Source organism: Ostrea edulis, chromosome 9 (genome assembly GCF_947568905.1).
Source record: "Ostrea edulis chromosome 9, xbOstEdul1.1, whole genome shotgun sequence".
Classification (NCBI taxonomy): Eukaryota; Metazoa; Mollusca; class Bivalvia; order Ostreida; family Ostreidae; genus Ostrea; species Ostrea edulis.
Genome location: NC_079172.1, coordinates 23,546,211 through 23,570,141, shown reverse-complemented (window position 1 = coordinate 23,570,141; position 23,931 = coordinate 23,546,211). Strand labels below are relative to the sequence as shown.

Here is a 23,931-nt window from a genome sequence, read left to right as displayed (position 1 = left end):
TCAGAACTTTGTAGCATCAGCATTTAAAATGTTTACAATGAAGAGGATCGATATGAATTAATATTAATGCAATTATTTCAATAAATCATGCAAGGTTATGTTATTTTAAAAAAAAACACTTTCACTCCGTTCTCGAACTGTCGGTGTGTCCCACCGACCTTCAAATGTGAAAAAAGCATCATGACAGTAAATGTTTCTTTATATTTTACTTATTCGTAAGTGCATTGTCAAGAGTATAAACTTTAGCGCTAATTTACTGGAGTCGAACGTATATCCACAGTGTTAAATGTCTTTTATCAGTGTCGAAACGAAAAGTGTTTTCTCACTTAAAACGCCCAAAGAAAATATCTCTCGCAAGAACAATGGGAAGTAATTGATTTAATGCTCTTTTTATCAGTTAGAAAATCATGTATTCGATAGCACCTTAGAATGCAGCCAATGTGTCTTCGAGAATTCTAAAGACACCGAAAGCCTGAAGTAATTCGATTAGCATTCAGGATAATCAAATGAAATCGGGCTAATGTTTTATCGTTGAAGAAATTGTTGAGTATATGTAGCGATAAAATCGCGCCTTGGGTTTTGTTTGGAAAGCTAATTACCTTTTTAAATGTGGTAATTTGTGTAATATGCACAGGTTAAATGGTGATTTTACTGCCTTAATACAATCAGAATGGCGTATTTGTATTAAGATGAAACAATGTCTGACTACAGTACAATACTAAAGCATCCTTTAACACACATCACATTATATTTGCAGCGCTCTCAGTATCTACAACAGTTCACTGGACATAAACCAGTGATTTTATCTTTGTCTAGAGTTTTTAAAAATAGTAAAAATTAAATTATTAACTTTTTTTTATCTTGTAAGAACTAAGGATATTTTCAAAATGTGCGTTTGATAAAAATAAATACAGACTATTTTGTTCAATATAAATGAAATATATACCTGTTTGTCTTACTTGAGATTGAAGTTGATGAAAATACCATAAAATTGCATATTCGTAATTACAAATATTTAGTAAATAAACCTATGCTGTTTCATTTTAATTTGCTTTTTCCGATATAAAGCATCTTTGAGCGTACATAGTGTATGAAAAGGGTGCTATATAAATATGGTATTATTATTATAAACTTTCACTTTTGAACTCGCAAAAAACCCTTATAAAAACACAGAAGTTAGATTATAAAACATGAGGATAAGGAAGAACGTTTCAGATTTCGTGTATTGTGGGGAATCCGATCATACATAGTGTCCTTTGCTTCTTTGTTTTTATACTCTCATTTTTTGACCGGTCGCGGTAACTCAGTGGTAGAGCATTCGCTTCGTAACCGGGAGTTCGTGAGTTGGAACCCCACTCGTGTCATGGCCGCGTCTAACCTAAGATGTAAACATAGGTAGTGATTGCTCCTTCGCCAAACACTCGGCATTTAGAAGTGAGAATCACGTTCGGGCCTTTCGGATATGACCTTAAAAACGGAGGTCGCAGTACGCGTGAGCACAATAAAGAACCCGTAAGCGCTAAGCATAGGTCTAAAGTGGTAAAGTGACGTCTCAATATGCAGGAAAATTTCCCGACGGGACGCAAAACAAACACATATACATACCTTCATTTTAGGCTTCCATTGTTTTATACTTCATTTCACACATAATCGCAATATAGAAGTGTGTTCCTGAAATTAAAGATACAGGTGCCTTAATTAGCATTTCCGGTTCTTATTCCCGGTTACTTGCTTCACATGAAATTCTTTCAATATAATTAAAAGAATAACATAACTACAATGTCTTTTCTAATTACCTTTCATGTCTTAATTGGTTCTGTAATCCAAGACTTGAAGGTAATTTGTTCATTAAACTAGAGACTTCTCCTTGAAGAACGCAGATTGACGTGTACATTTTGGATTTATTGTGGTGACACGTCATAACCCAGCATTGTTTTGTCTTTCTCTAGTTGTAGATGAATTGTAAATGTTATCATAATTTATTTCAATGCTTATCAAAATTCTATGAAATGATTATAATTATAATAACAATGGAAAATAACAATAAAATCCAAATACTTTAATTAAAACGATTGTAAACATAATTATTTAAGTCTCCGACACACAGATATCATCAGATCTACTCAAATTTTGAACCAAGTTTCTGTGAACTACTATTCAAAATTCAAATAAATACATAAAAATAATAACCAAGTGAACACGGAATTTAGTTTGTTTTAAGCTTTAATATTTGACTTCCCTCGAGAGTACATCAGCTGTAGAACTAAATCTGGACGGATATGTGGGGCTGTTCGAAAAGTCGTAATTTCTGTTTTATGACAACGATTGATGAAAATTGGCATCGTCGTGGTCCTTGTTGAGCCAGTGCTTAACGTGAAACGACATTTGCATTCAAGGAACATATACTGCACAGAAGAGTTCTGATAATTGCTCCTTTACTTGTATCAAGATATATTTTTGCTTAACTGAAATATTTTATAAATACGTAAAGACGTCAAAAGGGTTACGTATTCTTTTATAGGGGAAAGACAAAACTGAAAATATTCCCTCATAAAATTGATGCTTAGAAGTTAGAGTGATCTTCCTGTGGATATCATTAGTCAAAGTTCAGTTTTTTATCGCGTTATTCGGTATTTATATAGTTTCTGTGATTGCTGTTACATAGCAACCGTAAATAACGATTTTTCCTCTGGTTACTTAATTTTCTTGCTTGTAAAACAGTATTTTCTCATGGAGTATATCATGAAGTTTATTTTGGGGAAAGAATGCCACTACCTCGTGTTGATAATTCTAAATATGTAATAAGTACAAGTAGCTTTCAGATATATATTATTCTGGTGCAAAGAGGGTGATTATGAATCCTCCATACTTAATCAGGATAACTTTTTGGGCATCCAGAATAATGCACCCTTTAAAGTCACATGTCTGTATAACGAGGTCACTGTTAGTATTTCTATTACTGGGTATGGATCTTCTTGCTCCAATATGCTGTGGTTGGTTTCTTGTTTTATGTCGCGTCGAGAATTTTTCACTCGCACTGAAACGTCAAGTACAACCACCTTAGACCTATGGATAGCACCTACAGCGGTAGTGAGGGTTCTATAATGTGCCAACGCTTGACGCAACACGGGACCTCCGGTTCTAAGGTCATATCCGAAAGTTTCATCCAAAGGACCGCCCCATTTAGTAGCCTCTTACGACAAGCAAGGGGTACAGAAGATTTCCACGGGACTTTTGTAATGGGAATGCCATCAAGTGAAATATACACTATATAAAGAACTGCAAAAACTCCAGTGCGTATATTTTATCAAAAGGTATATTTCACTAAATATACCAAAATACAGTTTTTTTTTCTACCTTATCTATCTACATGTACATGCATCTGTCCACCTCTCTTGATTTATATAAAAGAATACGTAACGATTGATCACAACAGAATGATGGTTACCCATTTCAAAGTAAGTACTTTGTTTGAAACGAAAAACAGACAATTAAACTATCCTATGAATTAATTGTTGATGAGGATGAATACTAGTACTACACCAGGGAAATTTGATATAGATGAAAAATATGGGATATGTACAATAATATTTTAAAATTGAAAACTTTCAAATTTACTTTATTTAGTCGAAAAATGCAGTTTTCATAGAAAGTAATCTGGGGGGATAAAACCCTTAAAACCCACGCTGGACTTTAACCAGCAACCTACAGATCTGCAATCGACACGTTGACTACCCAGCTAGGTAATCGAAAGGAATATACAAATATTACTGATATTCATCATTCATGTGTTAAAGGGAAGTCAGCCATTATGAAAATGTATATCTCCTTAAATCGTACTAAATTGTGCTATGGAGATGAAAACTATAATGTCCTTATGGCTTCCATGACCTGCTAGTTTCTGCATTTCTACGAAGTATGGACGTATGAAGTCGATACGCGTAAGGATCTAACTCTCTTGTGCGAGCCGCCGGATGCATTGGGCGGATGCTATTGATTGGGTAAACCCGAGTAGCATTCGGAGAAAAACGTTTCCCGTGTATTTTACTGGATTCAAGTGACGTCATGAAACTTCTCGACAGCGTCCTGTTTTCTGGAGTCGATGTTTTAAATTCTAAATCTTCCAGCGTTAGTCGACTTTGGTTGCTTCTGTTTGTTATTGGAGATTGGTCAAGGCTTCGGGGAGATTTTTTTGCGAATTTGTACAAAGACCTGTTTAAGATATGGTGAGGCATATATCTCAGTTTTTCTGCTTTTCTGGGTGAATTTGGTTCAATTTTTCTCTTACGTTTCGTAATCAGCTTAGAATTTCTTTCAGCTTTGTTGGCTTTTTCATCTCTCTCTTTTTTATTAGTATTATCTTGTTTAGCAGTTTTTGATTGTATATTAAGAAAATGCAGTTCGGATTGAATTGCAAATTTGTCCAGCTGGTAAGGCTGAATAACAGGATAATGTCTATCCACTATACTTTCTCTTCCGGGTGAAATCCCTTCCAGTAATGCATATTTTCTAGCCAACGTCTTGCAGCGCCCTACATCATAAAGAATATGGGAGTTCATTTCGCAAAATTTAGCAATGAGTGACACGTATTGAACTTTATAGAATTTGTTGACACAGAGAGCCAACCGTCGATCCATACAGCCAGGGACAGAGTGGTAGAGGAAAGTCTTTTCGTAGAGCTTTGGTCTTAACAAATCAATTACGTATGCCACTGTTGCGATGATCAAAACAGACGTCACGACCATATTGATAAACCAGACAGCTCTCATGTAAGTGGAGGTAGAAATAGTACATGTAGCAACGTTCTGCACACCAGTGTTATACAGACATATAAACTTATCTCGAAAAATTGCGAATTCAAAATTCTTGTGAATCAGTATTTGACCAACAACCCAACCGCACAGTATGAAAACCAAGCACAACCATTTCACTATAAAAGAAATATAGGTGAACCGTGCACGTGTTGTTAGAAAATATATGAAAAACTGGAGATAATTATCGAGAGTGTTGTGAAGGTTTTCAGATACAGTCAGATAGTTTCCTCTGTCATAACGACCGTAAGCATCCGTTAAACAGTTAGCGTGATCTAGTATCGAATTGACGTCATCACTAACAGGCCGCCCATAGCACCAATACCAGAGAATTATGGGTAAAAGAACACTTGCGGACTCCCCGATGATAAGAACAGGAAACAGTTTATGTGGAAGTTTACTTTTCTCCAGCCATGCGTTGCTATTGTTCACAGCCTCGGTAAAATCTATCCAGCAAAATTCCTCCGCTTGACTTATCCTCGAAGAAAAACTTGCAGGGGGATAGGTATAGCATTTAACTTTGTCAACTGTAAAAGAAAAAATGCTTATATTCTAAACAATTTGTCTGAATTCCGTTATTATCAAGTTTAAGTGCTGCAATATTTCATAATTCATTGCAAACCATCAAAACTTAACTTACCCAGGAATAACATTATAAGTCCAATGATACCGAGACAAAAAAGTATGGGCGAGAAGATATATTTTAAGAACTTGTCTAAATATACTTCTGTTGAAGGATGGTTATTTCCATCCGAAGCACAGCTTCCACACATTTCTTCAATTCATGTAGAGAGAGGGGAGATAAAAACTGGGGTGTAATTCACATTCCACTTTATAATTCACTGGTGAGAAATAAAACTAATTCAGAATTTGCTCATATCTCGACATGAGGAAGAGTGATTGATATACATTTAAATGATAAACCCGACCTCCTGCACCCGGTGTTTTTGAGATAACATTTAGATGTAGAAATAAAGTCCTGAAAAGCTGTTATCATTAAAACTACAAGTCCAACTAAGATTAATGCTTTTTACGGTGTGTCAAAGACTAACGCCGATACAAGGCTATGCTGCAGGTCTACGTAAGATTCGCATTCCTGCATATCTTTATTTTGAGTTACCTTTCTTTGATCGTCTGTATCTGCAACTTTTTTCAAGGAAGAAGAAACAACAGGAAGTAAGAAAAACCACGAAAACACCTGAAACCAGATGTCACCCACAATCTTGACTCACGCTTGGTAAGAACTCGCACGAAATTCTACATAATCCTACATTTCAAAAAATAAAAGGTAATTTGTTTGAACCCAGACTACTTCAGACCAAAATCACAAAATATAGACAATTACTGCTCCTTCGCCAGAAGCTCAACACTAGAAGTAATAGTCGTGGGTAAGCAAGGAAGTAACGGATATTTGATGTGAAATTTTAATTGATAGGTCTGAATCTTTCACAATAGTTTGAATTTCGCTGCTGTCATAGGTGAAAAACCACCCGGTGACCTGGACCGATAAATGTCCTAGTAAAAATATACAGGTGAAATCGAGAGAACGATGACGTATATCTCTGTTATTGTTAGAACCTGTGGCTTGCAATTTGGTTTGCAAGTAGTTAAAACATTAATCTATGCACGGATATCGGCAAATTACGCACACCGCACCTAGTTTCTGATTTTTTTTTTTAGGCATTTGAAGCGAGTGGGTAGTTTTTTTTTTAAATGGTTCAGAGTTAGATCCCTTTCTAAATTTATGGTATCACACAGTTCGGGCCCAAACGGGCTTAGCCCCTGTGGTTTCTGCAATAAACTGAAACTCAAGATAGACTAACATTTATGGTAAAAACATCGCTATTAATCGAAGGCAACATTGCAGCTCTATTCGTTTCCATGTAAATCATATAACAAAAGACATGTTGAGGTGTAAAAGCTTGTCATTTCTTTAAAATGACGAAATCATGCGAGTCCTAAAAATAAATATAGAAATAAATTGGTTTTGAGACATACCTGCATCTTGACTAGGAATGCAAGATATTAAATCATTACAAAACAGCGTTCTCCCAGCCACAATAATGTTACCAAAAAAACCAAAATTTTAGTACGATAGTGCAATAAAATACTTTTTGAATCATTACTGGAAAAATATATTAATATTCATGTTTAATTCCTTTGCATACCATGACACATCAACATTTTATAAAACAAATCACCATAACTAATTAGGAAAAGCAAATGAGTCCCCAAACAGACTTGCAACTCGAATAAAATCCCATGAAAAGCACATACAATATCTCCCGATGATGAATTGTTTGTATTTAACAATTTTACTTTCTTTCGCTTTCATTCAATGCATGGGTAGATATTCATATTAATCACACTTGAATTTCTAAAGAAAGAAAAAATCACTTTAAATTTTTTCTTCTTCAAATAATGTGTTAGAATTGACCTAGTGTGTTTACATGTTCGAATATCGTACAAGTGTAGCATCAATGTTTTATTAGAAATCATCTCTTCTGTTACCAACTTGACATGTAAAATAAAAGATGTCAAATTATTATTCCTGTGGGTTTTCTTGGATATTGTTTATAATGCTTCCAGTTTTAGTGGCAGATTGGATGCTCTTCATCAACATTACCTTGTGCAGCATTGTGCAAGAATTCGATCATGAGTTAACATCTAGATTGACCAAATTGCAAGAGGTCGGGTCAGAAGGAAGGATACTCCTGAAATAACGTCATCAAAATGTATTTATAGGTACCTCTTACGTAGTTATGGTATTTATAACTGAATCTTTGATAGATGTACCGACATTCATAAACAGACATTGATATTGTACATTTTAGCTAGCACAAATTAACTACTTCTTTAAACTTGAAATGGGTATCCTTTTTGGTTTTCCCTTTTCGACCAATAATTTTTCTCAATGTTTCTTTTTTCTGTAAGAATAATGTGCCCTTGTGAAATTAATGATCCGCAAGAGTAACAAATCTGTTTTAAAATCAATATGATATGACATTATGGATAAAAACACTGAAATACTCATATTTATTTAGCTGACAAGGCACCCTTCCATGTTGCATTTCACATTGATTAGATACAAAGATCATCTATAAAGCTTTTCAGTTGAATACCATCAATAGCACCAACAAGTGAAATGATTTCATGGACAAAGGGGAACAACTCGTATTCATAAAATTTAACGAAAATTAAAAACTACAGTTCCAACTTAACATATACGATGCTCAAAATCACATTATTGCACTGTTGTTTTCATATCAGTAATAAAATAAATCTTCATATCAATAAACCATTTCCTTAAACCATTAAGATAAATTGCGCAGTTTGCACAAACATGTTATTAAAGCAAAAACTATTGTGCATCATTTGACATCAGTTTTCGAGTTTGTTCTTTAGAGAACATGATGTCATCATAATTCTTAAGCTTATCCACATCTTCTTTGGGCATAGAAACAAGGAATTCACTCGGTGTTGACGATTTTCTATTTTCGGATTTTCTCCAAACTGAAGCGAGCAATGAAAACACTGCAGCTACCAAGGTAAACAGACCTACAGATAAATAAAATCCAGATCTTAATAATAATCATGTTTGTAAAAATAATAATAATGATTAATAAGCGAAGAGTATCAAAATTAGGGTGGTATATTTCTGGTGGAAGGTGATGGGAGTAAAACACATCTCCTGATGCGAAACCTCCGGTCGATAAAAACGGTATTTGGCTGATCTATAAAGTCTTGCCTTCACATATCCAATAAAAATACAATAGGTATTATCGACAAAAGCATAACGAAATAATGCGAAATAGTCCGTCTTGTTGTTTTACTCGTGATACATCAGACAAATTATATTAAATGCAAACGTAAAATGTCAATATTTATGATGAAATGGGACTTGTTCAGATACAAATTTTAAAATGTTTATCTTATAATTAAAAAAAATCCTAAATCACATTGAAGTAAAAAGAAATGATATAAAAATCTTAAGTCTTCATCAATACAACGAAACACAAAATATTTCGTGATTTGAAATCAATCTCTACCCAGAGTTATCGTTCCTTACACTCTTTAAACGAGTCTATTCCATCAGTTTAGATTAGTATTTTTTTTCGAGCTCGGTCCATTCCAACAAGGTTTTTCAATATACTTCATTAATTTATTTCAAATATGTTTACATATTCTAATAGCCCTGGTTTCACAGATGTGCGGAAACTTTACCGAATGAAAATATATCAAGTATTAGTGGAGATATTGTGATTTTAATTCATGTCACTACTCTCATTCCGGCGTTTACACCTTCCCCCTTACACTCACGTATACCTATTTTATTTAAAACGTCTCAAAATAAGCAATGTTATTCCACATGTAAATCCACTTTTTTTACGGCTAATAAAACTAAGAACTACTTTATAAAATATTGGGAAAATGTAGGACAAGAAACTATTTGTAGATTTTCCCCCCATTACTATACATTCTTCATGTACCTATATATAGGCCTGGTGCAATAGAACAACCCAATATCCATGTTTCAACCCAAATCAATGCTTCTTGTGTCAGAAAAAGACTTGACATCTGCTCAGTATTTATTTATTTACGTATATTTTTGTAACTGACGTCAAAACCATACTTTATTTGAGCATACGTGCCATTTTACAAAACTCTTGCAAAACCCTTGAGACGTTGACAGAGGTGTAAGTGAGAGCAAGGGACGACAACTCTGGGTAGAGATTGCACTGTTCGTTATCTTCACTTCTTTTTACCTTTGCCGCGCATACATATGTAATTAAGTAATTGCATATGGCGATAGTGTGTGAACAAAACTTCTACCATATTACAGAAGCCAAAAGTGTTACGTTACCTGACAAGAAATATGAGACTCCATAAGATCCGGTCATGTCAAGAACAAGACCTAAAATCAGAACGAGGTTACAAAATAACGTAGATACATCAACTAATTTAAAATCAGAACGAGGTTACAAAATAACGTAGATACATCAACTAATTTAAAATCAGAACGAGGTTACAAAATAACGTAGATACATCAACTAATTTAAAATCAGAACGAGGTTACAAAATAACGTAGATACATCAACTAATTTTTTCCCTAGTTTGCTAGATCTAGAAATACTATATTCAAAGTGTACATACAGAATGTAATTTGAAGTCATTACCTGCTAGAGGTGGACCAATGAAGGACCCCAGTCCTTGAAGAAAGAACCATAGACCAAGTGCAGACGTCAGCTTATCCATTCCCGCCATTTCTAAACAGAGAGGGACGGTGAATACAAGCAATCCTCCACTGTAAACTCCGTATAGTGACGCAAAGATGACTGGGCCTGCTGAATACGTGATAAAAAGAGGAAATGTTGCGATCAAACCACCCATAAAAGCTGTCAGTCCAAAATTGAGTAATAGTGGATCCAGACCGCCGGGTCCGATCGCCAGTCCAATCGTTAGTCTGGACAATATCGTGCCGATACCGATCACCGTGAACATGAATGATGCTTCATCTTTGGAAAAACCAGAATGCACGACGTAATTTGGTAGATGAACCATGATAACAACGTAAGAAACATTCCACAATATTGCTCCCAGAAGAACACACATATAAGCGGGTGTTTTAAACAAGGTGACGTAACTTTTGAAATACTCATATCTGTCTTCCTTTCTCACTGTTTTGAGCTCTTTATGTAGTGGAGTTCTTAATAGCATACCACACGGTATGATATGAGACACAATCGCAGCTAAAAATAGAAATGTTCCTCGTAGGCCATACGTGTCTAGGAGGTGTTTGGTAATTGGTCCACTAACCAACATTCCCAGTCCAACACCGGAAGTAGTAATGCCCATAGCAAATCCACTATGTTTTGGAAACGCATATCCAATGGCAACTGGACAGGGAAGCAGTGCTAATCCAATACCTATACCTGAATGAAATATTTCAAAATAAAGAAAATCAAAACCCATTGTCAACAAGAATTAATTGCATTTTTTAATGTTTTCAATAGAATGAATAAACACCGACTTCTTAATTCCAAAGGATATCTACTTCGGTAACAAAAAGAATAGTGACAACACAAGAGGTACGTGGACCACATTTCTGACATGAATCACCTTGGCCTTGCTGTTATTCAGCTACTGTGAAAGGATTTTTTTCGCAATCTTTATCCCTTTGAAAAGATTTTGACCCCATATTGTGCTCCCATAGGGTCACGACATGACCATGACACAACCTTGATCACAAGGTAAAATAAGTTCATGGAATGAAGTCAAGGTCTTTCCACCAGGAATTTATACATAACACATGCAATCTCTACCTTAAACAATTCAAAGGATATTGTCAAAGTTAACTTTTCTTACAAGTAAGTCAAATCCAAGATCAAGGTTAAAACGTCATGAAACTCTTTGGTATGAAAAAGAAAGGTTTGTCATATGAAATATAAAAAATGTTTCACTAACCAGTCAAAACTTATGACCCGGTAAAACTTTAGATTAAAAGATTTAGAATTCCAAGGTCTATGTCACAAGGTCAAACATCATGGCATCAAATGAAGTGTCTTGACGTAGGAATCTATACAAAATATGAAATCCCTAAATTAAATATTGCCTAGGTTAGATTTTCATAAAAGTATGTCAAACTCAAAGGTCAAGATCTCAGGGTCGAAAACTGCGATACCAAAAGAAAAATATTGTCTACAGGAATATACAGAACTATCACTCATCATTCAAACATTATGAGGAAGGTTTCAGACAGACAAACAACCCCCCCTCCAGTATTTAGTCACCGGCAAGGTTTCAGACAGACATGACAAAACCAACCACCCCCAGTATTTAGTCATGGTGGCATAATAGAAAATTGAATCCGCAGAACAATTACATTTTGATATGATTTGAAGTGGTCCTGCTTATCTTGAAAATAATTTGTTTTCATTAAGGAGGTGTGCTACACCAGAGAAATCTGATGTAGATGAAAAGTGGAGGATATGTACAACAATATTTTGAAGTTGAAAATTTTCAAATTTACTTTATTTTGTCAAGAAATAGAGTTTTAGTACAAGATAATCTGAAGAAAAAAAATCAAAACCCCTGATGGACTCGAACCTGAGACCTACAGTTCAGCAGTCGGTATTCTAGCCTACTGAGCTACTCGGCTAGGTATTTAAATGGAAAAGGAAAAGTCAAATATCTCTGATATCGATTTTTTCATCCATGTTTTTAAAGGAAGTCAGTCATTATGACGATGTAGAGTACTACCTTAATTTCCTGTATATTTTCATACCAAACTTTGATATCCTACTATGGCTCTATTTTACATGTACCTCCGGGGGATCGGCTAAATACGCAATTTCCGAGTTGTCCAATAGTTCTTTCCCTTTGTGGAACTCTTATGCACAGTGAGACGCAAACATACTATCGTTCACACGCGGTGGGTACAAATGCTTATCGTTGTCTTCATGTATTGCCTTAAGGCCGATTATCAGACATCATGCAACCACCCAATCTGCAGGGACACACAATATTAGTAAGTTTATTAGTACTTAATAATAAATTAGCTAAAAATAACTGATAATCACCATTTTTCTATGATTAAAATATCACTCGTGCAGAGGAGGAAATAAAAAATAATTTCATATTTAATTTAATGGTCTAATTCAAACAAATATTATTCTTGATATGGTCAATGTAATGTATACCAACGGCTGATATAAGCAAAATTTGCTCTTTCATGACTCTTATCCGTATTTACATAGCTAGTCTGTAGTATATGTATACATCTTGTACGCACCCAAACGTTCAACAGAACACTTAACGTACCTTCATCACAGAAGAGATGATTAACGTACCTCCATTATAGAAGAGCTGATATCTCGGAAGTTGCATATTGAACAAACGTGAATTTGCCCTTAATTGATAGATAACAGTTTTACGCCGTTTTGGCAATAGTTCAGTTATTTTACGGCGGCGGAAGATCCTTGCATATATTGTATCAATATGATTAAATCATGATCCTGCGGTTGTTGAGAATTTTTTTTTAAAAGATGTTTCCCAAGATATTCCCATATAAAACTTTGATCCCCTATTGTGGTCCTATCCTATCCAACCCATTGATTCATATTGTTTAACGCCCCCCCCCCCCTTGAGAATTTTTCACTGATATAGAGACGTTACCATTGCCAGTGAAGGGTTGCAAAAGTTAAGCCTATGCTCGGCGCTTACGGTCTTTGAGCAGGGAGGGATCTTCATCGTACCACACCTGTTGTGACGCTGTCCCTCGGTTTTTGCGGTCTCCGAAGGTCCACCCATTGAGTCGCCTCTTACAACAAGCAAGGGGTACTGAGGAACTACATGTATTCAAAAAACCGGATCCCACCTGAAGTATATCCGAAAGACCCACGATTCTCCAATTTAATTAAAATTAAATCCAAGGTGTAGATCCAAGGTTTAGCGATATATGGGAGCGGATCAAAGGATATAATTTCAAGCAGATTGCACGATTCTCCATTTTAAATGCCAGCGTCAAACATGACCTCCTGTTTACGAAAGCTCTGTCACTGAGTTACCGCGACCGGTCCAAATGAATGATATTGAAAGTACATGTAATCAGACAGACATTTAAAAAGTGCAAGATGTTTAAGAAACTAATGACATCGTTAATATATGGTAAAAATATCAAACATCGTCATATTCAGGGATACCTTTTGTAAACAATGGTAAGCTGTTACTGCACACAGCAGTAAGCACCCGTCTTCGTCAACACGATTCAAAGTTACTTTAGTGTTTCGTTGACTGATTTGTCAGTGAATATGAGCGCACCATTTTCATCTTGGCACTTGTGAAAAGCCGTTGTCGACGAATGATTGTCTCGCTGAACATATTTTTAGTTACATTGCCTATACACATTACAGGAAATTTCAAGGTCACAGAAAGGTACTGTATTACAATAATAAAAAAAGGGAGAGGAATCATAACTGAACATTTGACAAGCAAGTATTGATTGAAGAAACCTTAATCTGCCCTACCTGAGGTTGCTTGCATGTTGATATGACCTAGGTAGGTGCACAGCCATAATAACAACACTCATAAAGTTACCTGAAATTATTCCATTGGTTACCAGCACTATCCAAAACGATTTTGTAAAGAACGAAGCACTTAATCCAATGACCAATAGTATCCCTCCTAAGGCGGAAGTGATTCTGCAGCTCCACCTGTTGATGCAATAACTCGTCATAGGACCTTTATTCAAAACAAACAAAAATGTATGAATATCTGTATGCAAAGGCTAGTAAATAAAAAAACAAACCCAAATGATAACTGTCTGTTATTCTTAATTGGCTCTCGTCAACAAAATTATATATATTGAGGGGAAAATATCAACGGTTCACAAAATTAGAGTATCCATCTAATTGTTTATGAGAAATAAATTTTAATTTTGAAATTACATGCGAGTATAAAATACGACGCTTCACTTCGGCATACTTCGTGTAGTGCATTAGCACTTCTTTTTTTTCAATGGGGTCACTATTTAATGTTATACTGGCGTGAAGCTTTCGTGTTGCAGTTCAAACTCTCATGAAAGGTAAAGATAACGAACAGTGATCAATCCCATAACTTCATTTAAGCAATACAAAATAGTTGCGTAAACATGGACCCCTGGACACACCAGAGGTGGTATCAGGGGCCTAGGAGGAGTAACCATCCTTTGTCGACTGGTCACACCCGCCGTGAGCCCTATATCCTGATAAGGTAAACGGGGTTATCCATAGACAAAATCAGTGTTCCAAGAACGGCCTAACAATCGGTATGAAACACGTCAGGTAGCAGGGGACAGCCCGGTCAACTTTTTCAAAAAATGGAATTACCCCGTATTTGAAGTGATATTACATGTGTAAAAATGTATACAATAATTTTAGGATGCATGTCAAATGTAGCTGAGTGCTTAGTAAAAATGTTGATATACAACATGTAGGTGTCACCATGATTCCTAGCATATAGATGGGTGCAAATACGAAACTAAGACACGTGGTCAGTTGCTGAAGAAATTCCGGTGAAAACATGCAGGGTCTAGCAAAAGGTCTGTAGCTGTGAGGGAAGGTGGATGGCCCCATATGAGAGGTAGATTTTTGAGAAGGGCAGATAGGGTTCTTGATTGTGCACAGTGTCTAAATCCCCATGTTTGGTACTGTGATGGTGTGGGGGTGGTGCGGATTAGCCCAAATGAGGGAAAATCAAAGCAAAAAAGGGGAACCTGCTAAGAGTGTGTTTTGTGCACCAGCACCAGTATTTATAGATTACATGTAATTTAGGGTCATACTTTATTAACTACACTAATATGAAATACAAGTATTGACATAAAAGGGAAATATGATTTTTCATTAGTCTGTCATAATCTGACTTTGGTGTATACCCCCTATCCACATGCTTCAAAACCAAAGAAACTGTCCCCTGCCACCTCAGAGAGCATTTGATCCAGTGATAGGTTGTATTGACGAACTAGATCGTTATAACGACCATAGAACTCGCGATATGCTTACTTCCATCGAGATTGTTGAAATCCCTGTACCATAAACTTGTTTGTCAGTAGCTTGCCACGATTTAAAAATGTATTTTCAAAAATGAAATTTATTTTTTTCATCTTTCATTTAAATGTCGAAATTTGCCTCCGTTGAAATAGACGTACTATATTACTAAGATTCATACGTGCATTGTTCACAACATGAGTAAATACAATGTAGCTATCATGATATCGAATATACCTGTGATACTCATGAGGTTGATCAGTAGAGATCCAACAATGGATGTGGTGGCGTCATCTTTCTGGAAGACGTCCAGAAGCGACAAGTGTATGATGCCAGCTCCATACATAAGGATAGATGTCAAGAACTGGATCCCGAAGGCAGCGACCAGGACAACAATCGCCCATCCAGTGTCAGCTGATTTCATACTGTTTTGTTTCTGTTATAGAATGAAAGATTCAACGTAAACTTTGCATTGGGCAGATGTGAGATCGGCGCTATGCATGTACATGTATAAATTATGTAGGACACATCATTATAAATTGGGTAAATTCATATACATTCAACAACCTGAAGAACTCGCGGAAAATACTGTACTGAAGTAAGAAAGTGCCATACCATATCAAATGGCAAATACTAATGATAGTTAAAAGGGAGTTACCAGCTTCGTACTCTACATGTAGGGGGTTATCTTCCCCTCCTCCCGTCTTTCATTTCTATCCTCTCTCTCTCTCTCATCTTCTCTCCCTCTCTCTCTCATCTTCTCTCTCTCTCTCATCTTCTCTCTCTCTCTCTCTCTCTCTCTCTCTCTCTCTCTCTCTCTCTCTCTCTCTCTCCCAGTCTCCCCCCCCCCCACTCCTGTTTACCTTATACCACGTGTACTCTCTAGTATACAGCTGTATTACTGTAATAATAACTTTTTACAACTTTGTTACACAAATCGGCACCTCCATTTTGATAATACAAATCGCATTACGTAAGACCCCAATTTGACAGGAACCCTGACAGCGCCCGGGAATAAAGGCCGATATTGACTGAGGGTTAACAAAGTTTGATATGTAATGGGGTATGCATATGATGTTTATTACATAGTAATAACTTACAAACAAGAGACCCGCAAACGGTACAAAATACGCCCGTCGGAAAGTGAAATTCAACCTGGAAGCATATTATGCACTCTGAATTGATAAAACACACATTCTGAATAGAAAAGCCTTAAAATGGGTCATGGTGCACCAATCCATCTGGCATATGAACTGATTATGTATTTCACTGTGAGGTTGTGACAAAATGTCGGTGCAATATCTATCTATGATGATAAAAAGTCCAGGAAACCATTTGATCTACTTTTAGCCCTAAAGCAGGTCATGGTGAACCAATTAAGTTGAAATGTGAACTGATTATGTATTTCTCTGAAATGGAGGTTGTGACTAAATTTCAGAGCAATACCTGCGACCATACCAAAAAAATCTGGAAAACTGTTTGACCTACTTTTACCCTTAAAGCACTGTAGGGCATAGTGCGCCAATCCAGCTAAAATGTTAACTGCACTTGTTTTCCTCCGAGAGGAAACCTGTGACTAAATATCAGGGCAATATCTGTATCAGTAATGAAAAAAAAACCCAGGAAAACTGTCTGACCTATTTTTTGTCCAAAAGTAGGTTAAGGATGGAACAATCGAGCTGAAATGCAAACTGAACTTGTATTCCTCTGAGAGGAAGCCTTTGACTAAATATCAGGGCAATATCTGTATCCATAATGAAAAAGGGCCCGGAAAACTGTTTGACCTACTTTTAGTCCTAATGTAGGTCACGGACGGACGGACCAATCCGGCTGAAATACAAACTGAACTTGTATTCCTCTGTAAGGAAGCTTATGTGTAAATTTCAGGGCACTATCTGTATCTGTAACGAAAAAAGTCCGGAAAACTGTTTGACCTACTTATAGCCCTAAAGTAGGTCAAGGATGACGGCCTCATTAGACCAATCCAGCTGAAATGCATACTCACTCTTGCAATTCTTGAGGGAGATATTGTGATTAAATATCAGAGTTGTACATGCATCCATTACGGAAAAAGGTCAGGAAAACATGACCCAAGACGGACGGACAGCCAGCCGCATGGACAGCACCATAACATAATACGGACGTATAAAAATGGAACAAAAACCAAAAATATAGAGATCGTGTCCGTAATTTTGCTAAGTAATGAATTTATTTGAAACTGGAAAATCAAATCTTCGACGGAAACATGAGTAAAAAGTGCTAATATATGCTTGAAGTTTGATTAATTGGCAGTTTAGCATTCTGTACACAAAGGAATTTGAAGGAGAAATTCCGTAGGGGGGAGGGGGAGGGGGGCTGTGTTTTGGATTCGTAATGCCCGAGCACGAATAATCGGCGTAGAAAACTGATTATATACTGTTGAGCTCGGGTTTCACTTACCTTTAAGTAATCAACATTACATTTTCATCATCCGTAGCCTAGACTGTTATCAACTGGACATATTTACAATTTTGAATCGAGTTAATAAACATGGCCCGTAACCTGGATTTTTCTTCAGAGGGTCTGACCTTCAGCAGAATTCCTGAAGGGTACAAATCTCTGGATTGTCTTAAGTTTAGATCATATGAAATTATTTCAAATTTAGTGGAGACAAGAGATCAATGGTTAAAACATGTAGTTAAATATTGAATATTAAGGGGCAAGCTTTATTTTCCAGTTCATGTTTGACTTCTTTATATAATGAATGACGTTTTCCGATTGGGGAGGCGGGAGGGGGCAAATACACCACTCGCACCGCCACCCTCACGGTCTGGTTAGGATCTGTATAGAGATACGAATTTATACGTAACACATCCCACTTATACTAAACTATTCTCTGAAATGCTTATCATGAAAGAGACAATCATATCTTATTACATACTGTAATTTGACGTTCGTCGTGGGGGCACATCAGTTTTTGCAAAAAGTCCAGTGCTGAGAAATCACGTGCACCAACAAATTAATAAATCTCCCTGGAACACCAGTGTCAAGGTGTATCACTCCAAAATGCATGGCCGTGTCGATATCACTTAAAAGACGATAATTTCAAATTGATAAATACGCTCTGCTAAACAAACAAATTTGGGTCAAGTCACAGTGCTGCATAGTAAGGTAATTGAAAATTACTTGACTGGATCAAACCTTTAGAACTTGAAATTCATGCTATAATATATACTCATAAATTCTGTTCATCAAATTAGGGGGGGGGGGAGACAAAAATGTTTCTGCTGCCTGGTGAGATTTTGTTCTTAATAAGATAATTAAAATCTAAGGGGAAAAAGATCTCTATGGAAGATTTCAGTGTAAATTATTCTAGCCATGTTCAGGTGTTTCATTCAAAAGCTCTTTGTTGTCTGCTCTCTGTAAAAGAACACGTACATATAATAAATAGATTTTAACAAATAAATATGTCAAAGTTAACAAACTGGAAGAAAGATCGATAACCTCGAGTGTCTTTACTGATATTGGACCGCACAGTAGGTAAAAATAGAAATAACACTTGCAGTTAACCTCGCCTGCTGTCGTTTTGCATACTGCATAAATGGTATGTACAGGTATAAATACATGCATGTATATGACGAACTTACCGCTGAAAAATTGTCCAGAGTGTATCAATTGAATGCATAACTAATTTCTGAACAACTGTTAGATGATATTATATCAAGCAATGTAACGGCGGAAGTCATCGCGTTACTATAATTCTGAACAGGTACGGAAAGCGGGGGAAATTGTTGAACAATAACGCGGATCAAAGATCAGATTTTAATCAGATCGAGTAAAGATACTCGTCAATAAATTAAAGACACGCGTACAAGTTTTATCTCGCTAGGTTTCATTGGTAAAACTTGTACATGTAACTTTTTGTAATCATTTTTCATCTTGGATTATCTTCCCCTCAGAAAATCTCTAATATCTGATTTTAATCAGATTAATTGTATCTTTATTATGAAACAGTATTTTTATTCAGCACATTATTTAAAGTCACTATCAATAAAGCAACTTTCAATTAAAAAAAATTGGTGAGTGTCTGGCAGACATGTTGAAAGGAGAGTAAAATATAACTACGCCAGATTAACTGCATGTATACACTGTACATCTTTATATTAACTGCATGTATACACTGTACATCTTTATATTAACTGCATGTACACACTGTACATCTTTATATATCATGGGGAGGTCATGTATACACTGTACATCTTTAAATACCATAGGGAGGTCATTAAGGTTGCATTAGGAAAATATGTGTTTTAAAGAAATAAATCACTTCAAAAACAAAATCCTAAAGCTCAAATCTAATATAGTTTAATCACATGCACACTACTTGACCCAATCTGATTAAAATCAGATCTTATGATCCGCTCACGTAGATCGCTAGTGATTTCAATCAGATTGTACTTGACCTTAACAATGACGTTCTGAACTCGATTTTCTTTTGTTTAAACCATATATACTTCATGACAGTAATCACATTACAAGCAACTTATACAGCAAAGAAACGGACACTTATCATTATCAAGTTTTCATATCAAGTCACGAGTCACACAAAACGTGTAACATCGCATACGCCAGATGTGTATGCGCCATTTTTACATCTATACATACCCAGAAAACCTTAACGGCACTGGATTCTAACAAGCAGGAAAAACAGATTTCAGAGCTTCGTAAAACCCGTCAAAGAACAGCTATGTATGTACCTTTCGTCATCACACATAATCCGGTGAAATATATAGTGAACTCATCTCAAATTATCAACAGTGGACATCACGCGCCCCGCCTAAAGAGACTCCGAACTAGAGCCAGTTTCTCGTCAAATGAGCTTGCACATGCATAATTTGATTGATAGTAGTATCACCAAATTGAAATAGTGAGCAGACAATATCTTCCAATGTCAAGAGTGGATTGACCAAGTGACCTAAAATTCAATAGGGGTAATCTATTCCTTATGCTGTACCAGTGTACCAAGTTTGGTGTTAATAAAACAAATAATTCTTAAAATATAGGATACAATATATCACTATGTCCAGTTTAACCACTGACCTGTGACCATGTAACCTCAAAATCAATAGGGATCATCTTCTCATGAAGATGTACCAATGTACCAAATTTGATGTCTGTCAAGCAAAGGGTTCTCAAGATATTGAGCGAACAGTATATTCCTATGTCCAGTTTGACCCTTGACCTTTGACCATATTATCTCAAGATCAATAGAGGTCATCTTCTCCTGAAAATGTACCAGTGTACCAAATTTGATGTCTGTCAAGCAAAGGGTTCTCAAGATATCGAGTGGACAGTATATTCCTATGTCCAGTTTGACCCTTGACCATGTGACCTTAAAATCAATAGGGGTCATCTTCTAATGAAGATATACCAGTGTACATAATTTGATGTCTGTCAAGCAAAGGATTCTCAAGATATTGAGTAAACAGCATATTCCTATATCCAGTTTGACCCTTGACCTTGTGACCTCAAAATCAATAAGGGTAATCTTTTCCTGAAGACGTACCAGTGTACCAAGTTTGATGTCTGTCAAGCAAAGTATTTTCTAGACATTGAATGGTCAGTATATTCCTATGTCCAGTTTTATCCTTGAGGATGTGATCTCAAAATTAATAGGGGTCATCTACTCCTTGATATGTACCAGTGTACAAAGTTTGATGTCTGTCAAGCAAAGGGTTCTCAAGATATTGAGCGGACAAGGTCTTCCTATGTCCAGAGTAGATTGACCCTTGACCTTTTGACCTGAAAATCGATAGGAGTCCTTGTATCCTCATAACCAACCCACATATAAAATATCATTACGATCAAGTGAAGTGATTGGTTCTTTAGATATCGTGCGGACAACATGTGGTCTACCGACCGACAGGTGCAAACCAATATGCCTCTCTTCTTCGAAGGGGGGCGTAAAAATACGGAAGGGTTAATAAATCAAATAGAGACCACAAAGAGTTTTCGTTTCTCGTGTGAAACATGTACTAAGTATGTTGTTAAACTTTTCTCTCGCCACTCGATTTGGTCCCTCGCTTCGCTCGGCATTAAATCCCTTGGTACTCGAGAAAAGTTTACCAACATATACATATCCGTGAGGATCCAGATTAGAATAGGTCACTTGTCATCCAAAAACCAAGGTCCCGTGTCACAGCAAGCATGGCACGATAAAGATCCCTACCTACTCAAAGGCCGTAAGCGCCGAGCATATACCTAAATTTTGCAAACATTCACCGGTAATGACGACGTCTCCATAAACAATAATCAATCTATATCCAAAGTCATTTGTAACGATTGGAAATGATATTGCAGACAAAACATGTAAGCTAAAAGCTGTAGGGATAGACTTAATTTACTATGCATGATCAAGGATCCGCTCATTGGACAAAATAGGATACGTTTTAATTCGATCTTTAAACATACTGAATAGCCAGCCAAAAAGAATAAACATGTAATTTTCATGTAAATACATGTAGTTTCGTAGCTTTAGTGTAAATTTAGTGCTAATTTTTCTGCATCTTTTAATATCTTTGGTCGTCTTATGTGCAAGTTTTTCATTTATCCTGAGAAAGGGACAAGTTCTAGCAATAAGGGCCCTGAAGTATATTAGAACTATTTAAAGTGTGAACTATAGAGAACATCCCTCAATATATTAGAGCAATGTTGATTGTTATTTAAAAAATATTACAGTCAATCAAAGATGACAACCAACTCGTGATTGGTAACCATGACCTTTTTCTTTACAAGTATGCAAAATATGACGTCACGTGTTTTCATTATGACGTTTTTTGAAAAAAACATTGTTGGATTTTTGCTAGGAACGGCTCAATTATAATATATATATCGTATAATTATTGCATTGTTCCTGATATTTTCACGTAATTTTGTCTTTTAAAACAGTAATTCAACCTATAACTGATTTTTCTTCGGTTCGACCTTGAGTTTTCATAATTGTATTGTTCCGGATTCTTCCACCCAATTTTGTCTTCTACAACAGTAATTCAATTACAACTCAACTTCTTTTATCTTTATCGTGCCACACCTGCTGTGACACGGGACCTCGGTTTTTGCGGTCTCATCCGAGGGGCCGCCCCATTTTGTCGCCTCTTACGACAAGCAAGGGGTACTGAGGACCTATTCTAACCCGGATCCCCACGGGAAAAATAATAATCCTTGAAGTTACTGGATATAGAAAAAGAAGTTAGACTTTTCACATTGATATGAAATAAAGTTTTATGTCAATTATTGTTTAGGTATACATGTACATGTATATAGATATTTGAAATTATCTACTCTTTTTCCAAAATACATGTTATATATGTAGTAATTGATAACGCATTGTATCCATCCAACACTAATTTTAGCTTTGAATCATAAATTTTAACTTTAGACATGCATAGTTGGGATTTTCAATAACCCGAGGTCTATGTAGTTGAAAGAGTAATTAATCTTTTCCTTGCAACAGATGTATATTTGGCTTTGATTGATTGAATATTCCCTCTCGTGAATCTTTCACTCATATGAAGACGTCACCATTGCCAGTAAAGGGTTGCAAAATTTAGGCCTATGCTCTGCGCCTACGGCCTTTGAGCAGGGAGGGATCTTTATCGTGGTACACTTGCTGTGACAAGGGACCTCGGATTTTGCGGACCGCCCCAATTTGTCGCCTCTTACGACACGCAAGGAGAGATGGGTGGATTACAAAATGCTGAACTCCCGTGGGAATTTGAGTTAGAATAGGTTCTCAGTACCCCTTGTTTGTCGTAAGAGGCAACTATATAGGGCTAACGCGACAGGCTTTTAATACATTTGTAGCGAGCAGCTCAAGGGAAGTTCGCCAAGTCAGCACGGACGAAACTGTTATTTAGTATTTACATTTCCAATGTTTTTGTCTTTGATATGAAAGGCAAAGAAAACGAACAGTGATTAATCTCATAAATCCCTTAAGCAATACAAAACAAATAGTTGGCCAAACAGGAACCCCTGGACACACCAGAGGTGGGATCAAGTGCCTAGGAGGAGTAAGCATCCCTTGTCGACCGGTCCACACCTGCCGTGAGCCGTATATCCTGATCAGGTAAACGGAGTTATTTTTGCAAATTGTAATGATAGGCCTTTCTTCATTAACACATTGCAGTTATTAACAATGTGCATACGAATCTTAATAAATTTAGTACATCTATTTTAACGGTTGGGAATTCCGATAGAAAGGCAAGTAAAATGTAAATATAATAAATAAATTTTCTAATGAACTGTGACGCTTCACAGTTGCATACATGAACTTCATGAAGCACATTTTGAATTAAACCAGGTCATGTTTATCTCAAAATAAGTATCGTTTTTAACATACAAGTTCAAAGGAAAGTAACAAAAATAATGAAAATTCCGAATTTTTATTTCATTTCTTTTATTACCCCCCCCCCCCAAATTGGAAATTATAGAACATATGGTTGCCTACTTCTGAAACTTTCATATTTTTTACATCATTATTATGTGAATACCAATAGAAAGTCTGAATTGAAAAAGAGCACCTGAAAATAAAGGAGGAACTGGAAGGAGGGAGCTGAGGC

General features: G+C 36.2%; 1 protein-coding gene across 1 annotated transcript in view; it reads right to left on the bottom strand.

The window, feature by feature from the left end:
* Window positions 1-3,691: 3,691 nt before the first annotated feature.
* Window positions 3,692-23,931, bottom strand: part of LOC125660282 (uncharacterized) — a 53,682-nt gene continuing 33,442 nt past the window's right edge. The window contains exons 12-20 of the mRNA XM_048892105.2: window positions 23,237-23,253; window positions 18,873-18,888; window positions 15,572-15,759; window positions 9,989-10,744; window positions 9,676-9,726; window positions 8,174-8,369; window positions 6,810-6,820; window positions 5,028-5,338; window positions 3,692-4,805 (exon numbers count right to left, since the gene is read on the bottom strand). Coding sequence (XP_048748062.2) covers window positions 3,876-4,805; window positions 5,028-5,338; window positions 6,810-6,820; window positions 8,174-8,369; window positions 9,676-9,726; window positions 9,989-10,744; window positions 15,572-15,759; window positions 18,873-18,888; window positions 23,237-23,253 — 2,476 coding nt within the window. The 3' untranslated portion in view covers window positions 3,692-3,875. The remainder of the gene's footprint in view (window positions 4,806-5,027; window positions 5,339-6,809; window positions 6,821-8,173; window positions 8,370-9,675; window positions 9,727-9,988; window positions 10,745-15,571; window positions 15,760-18,872; window positions 18,889-23,236; window positions 23,254-23,931) is intronic.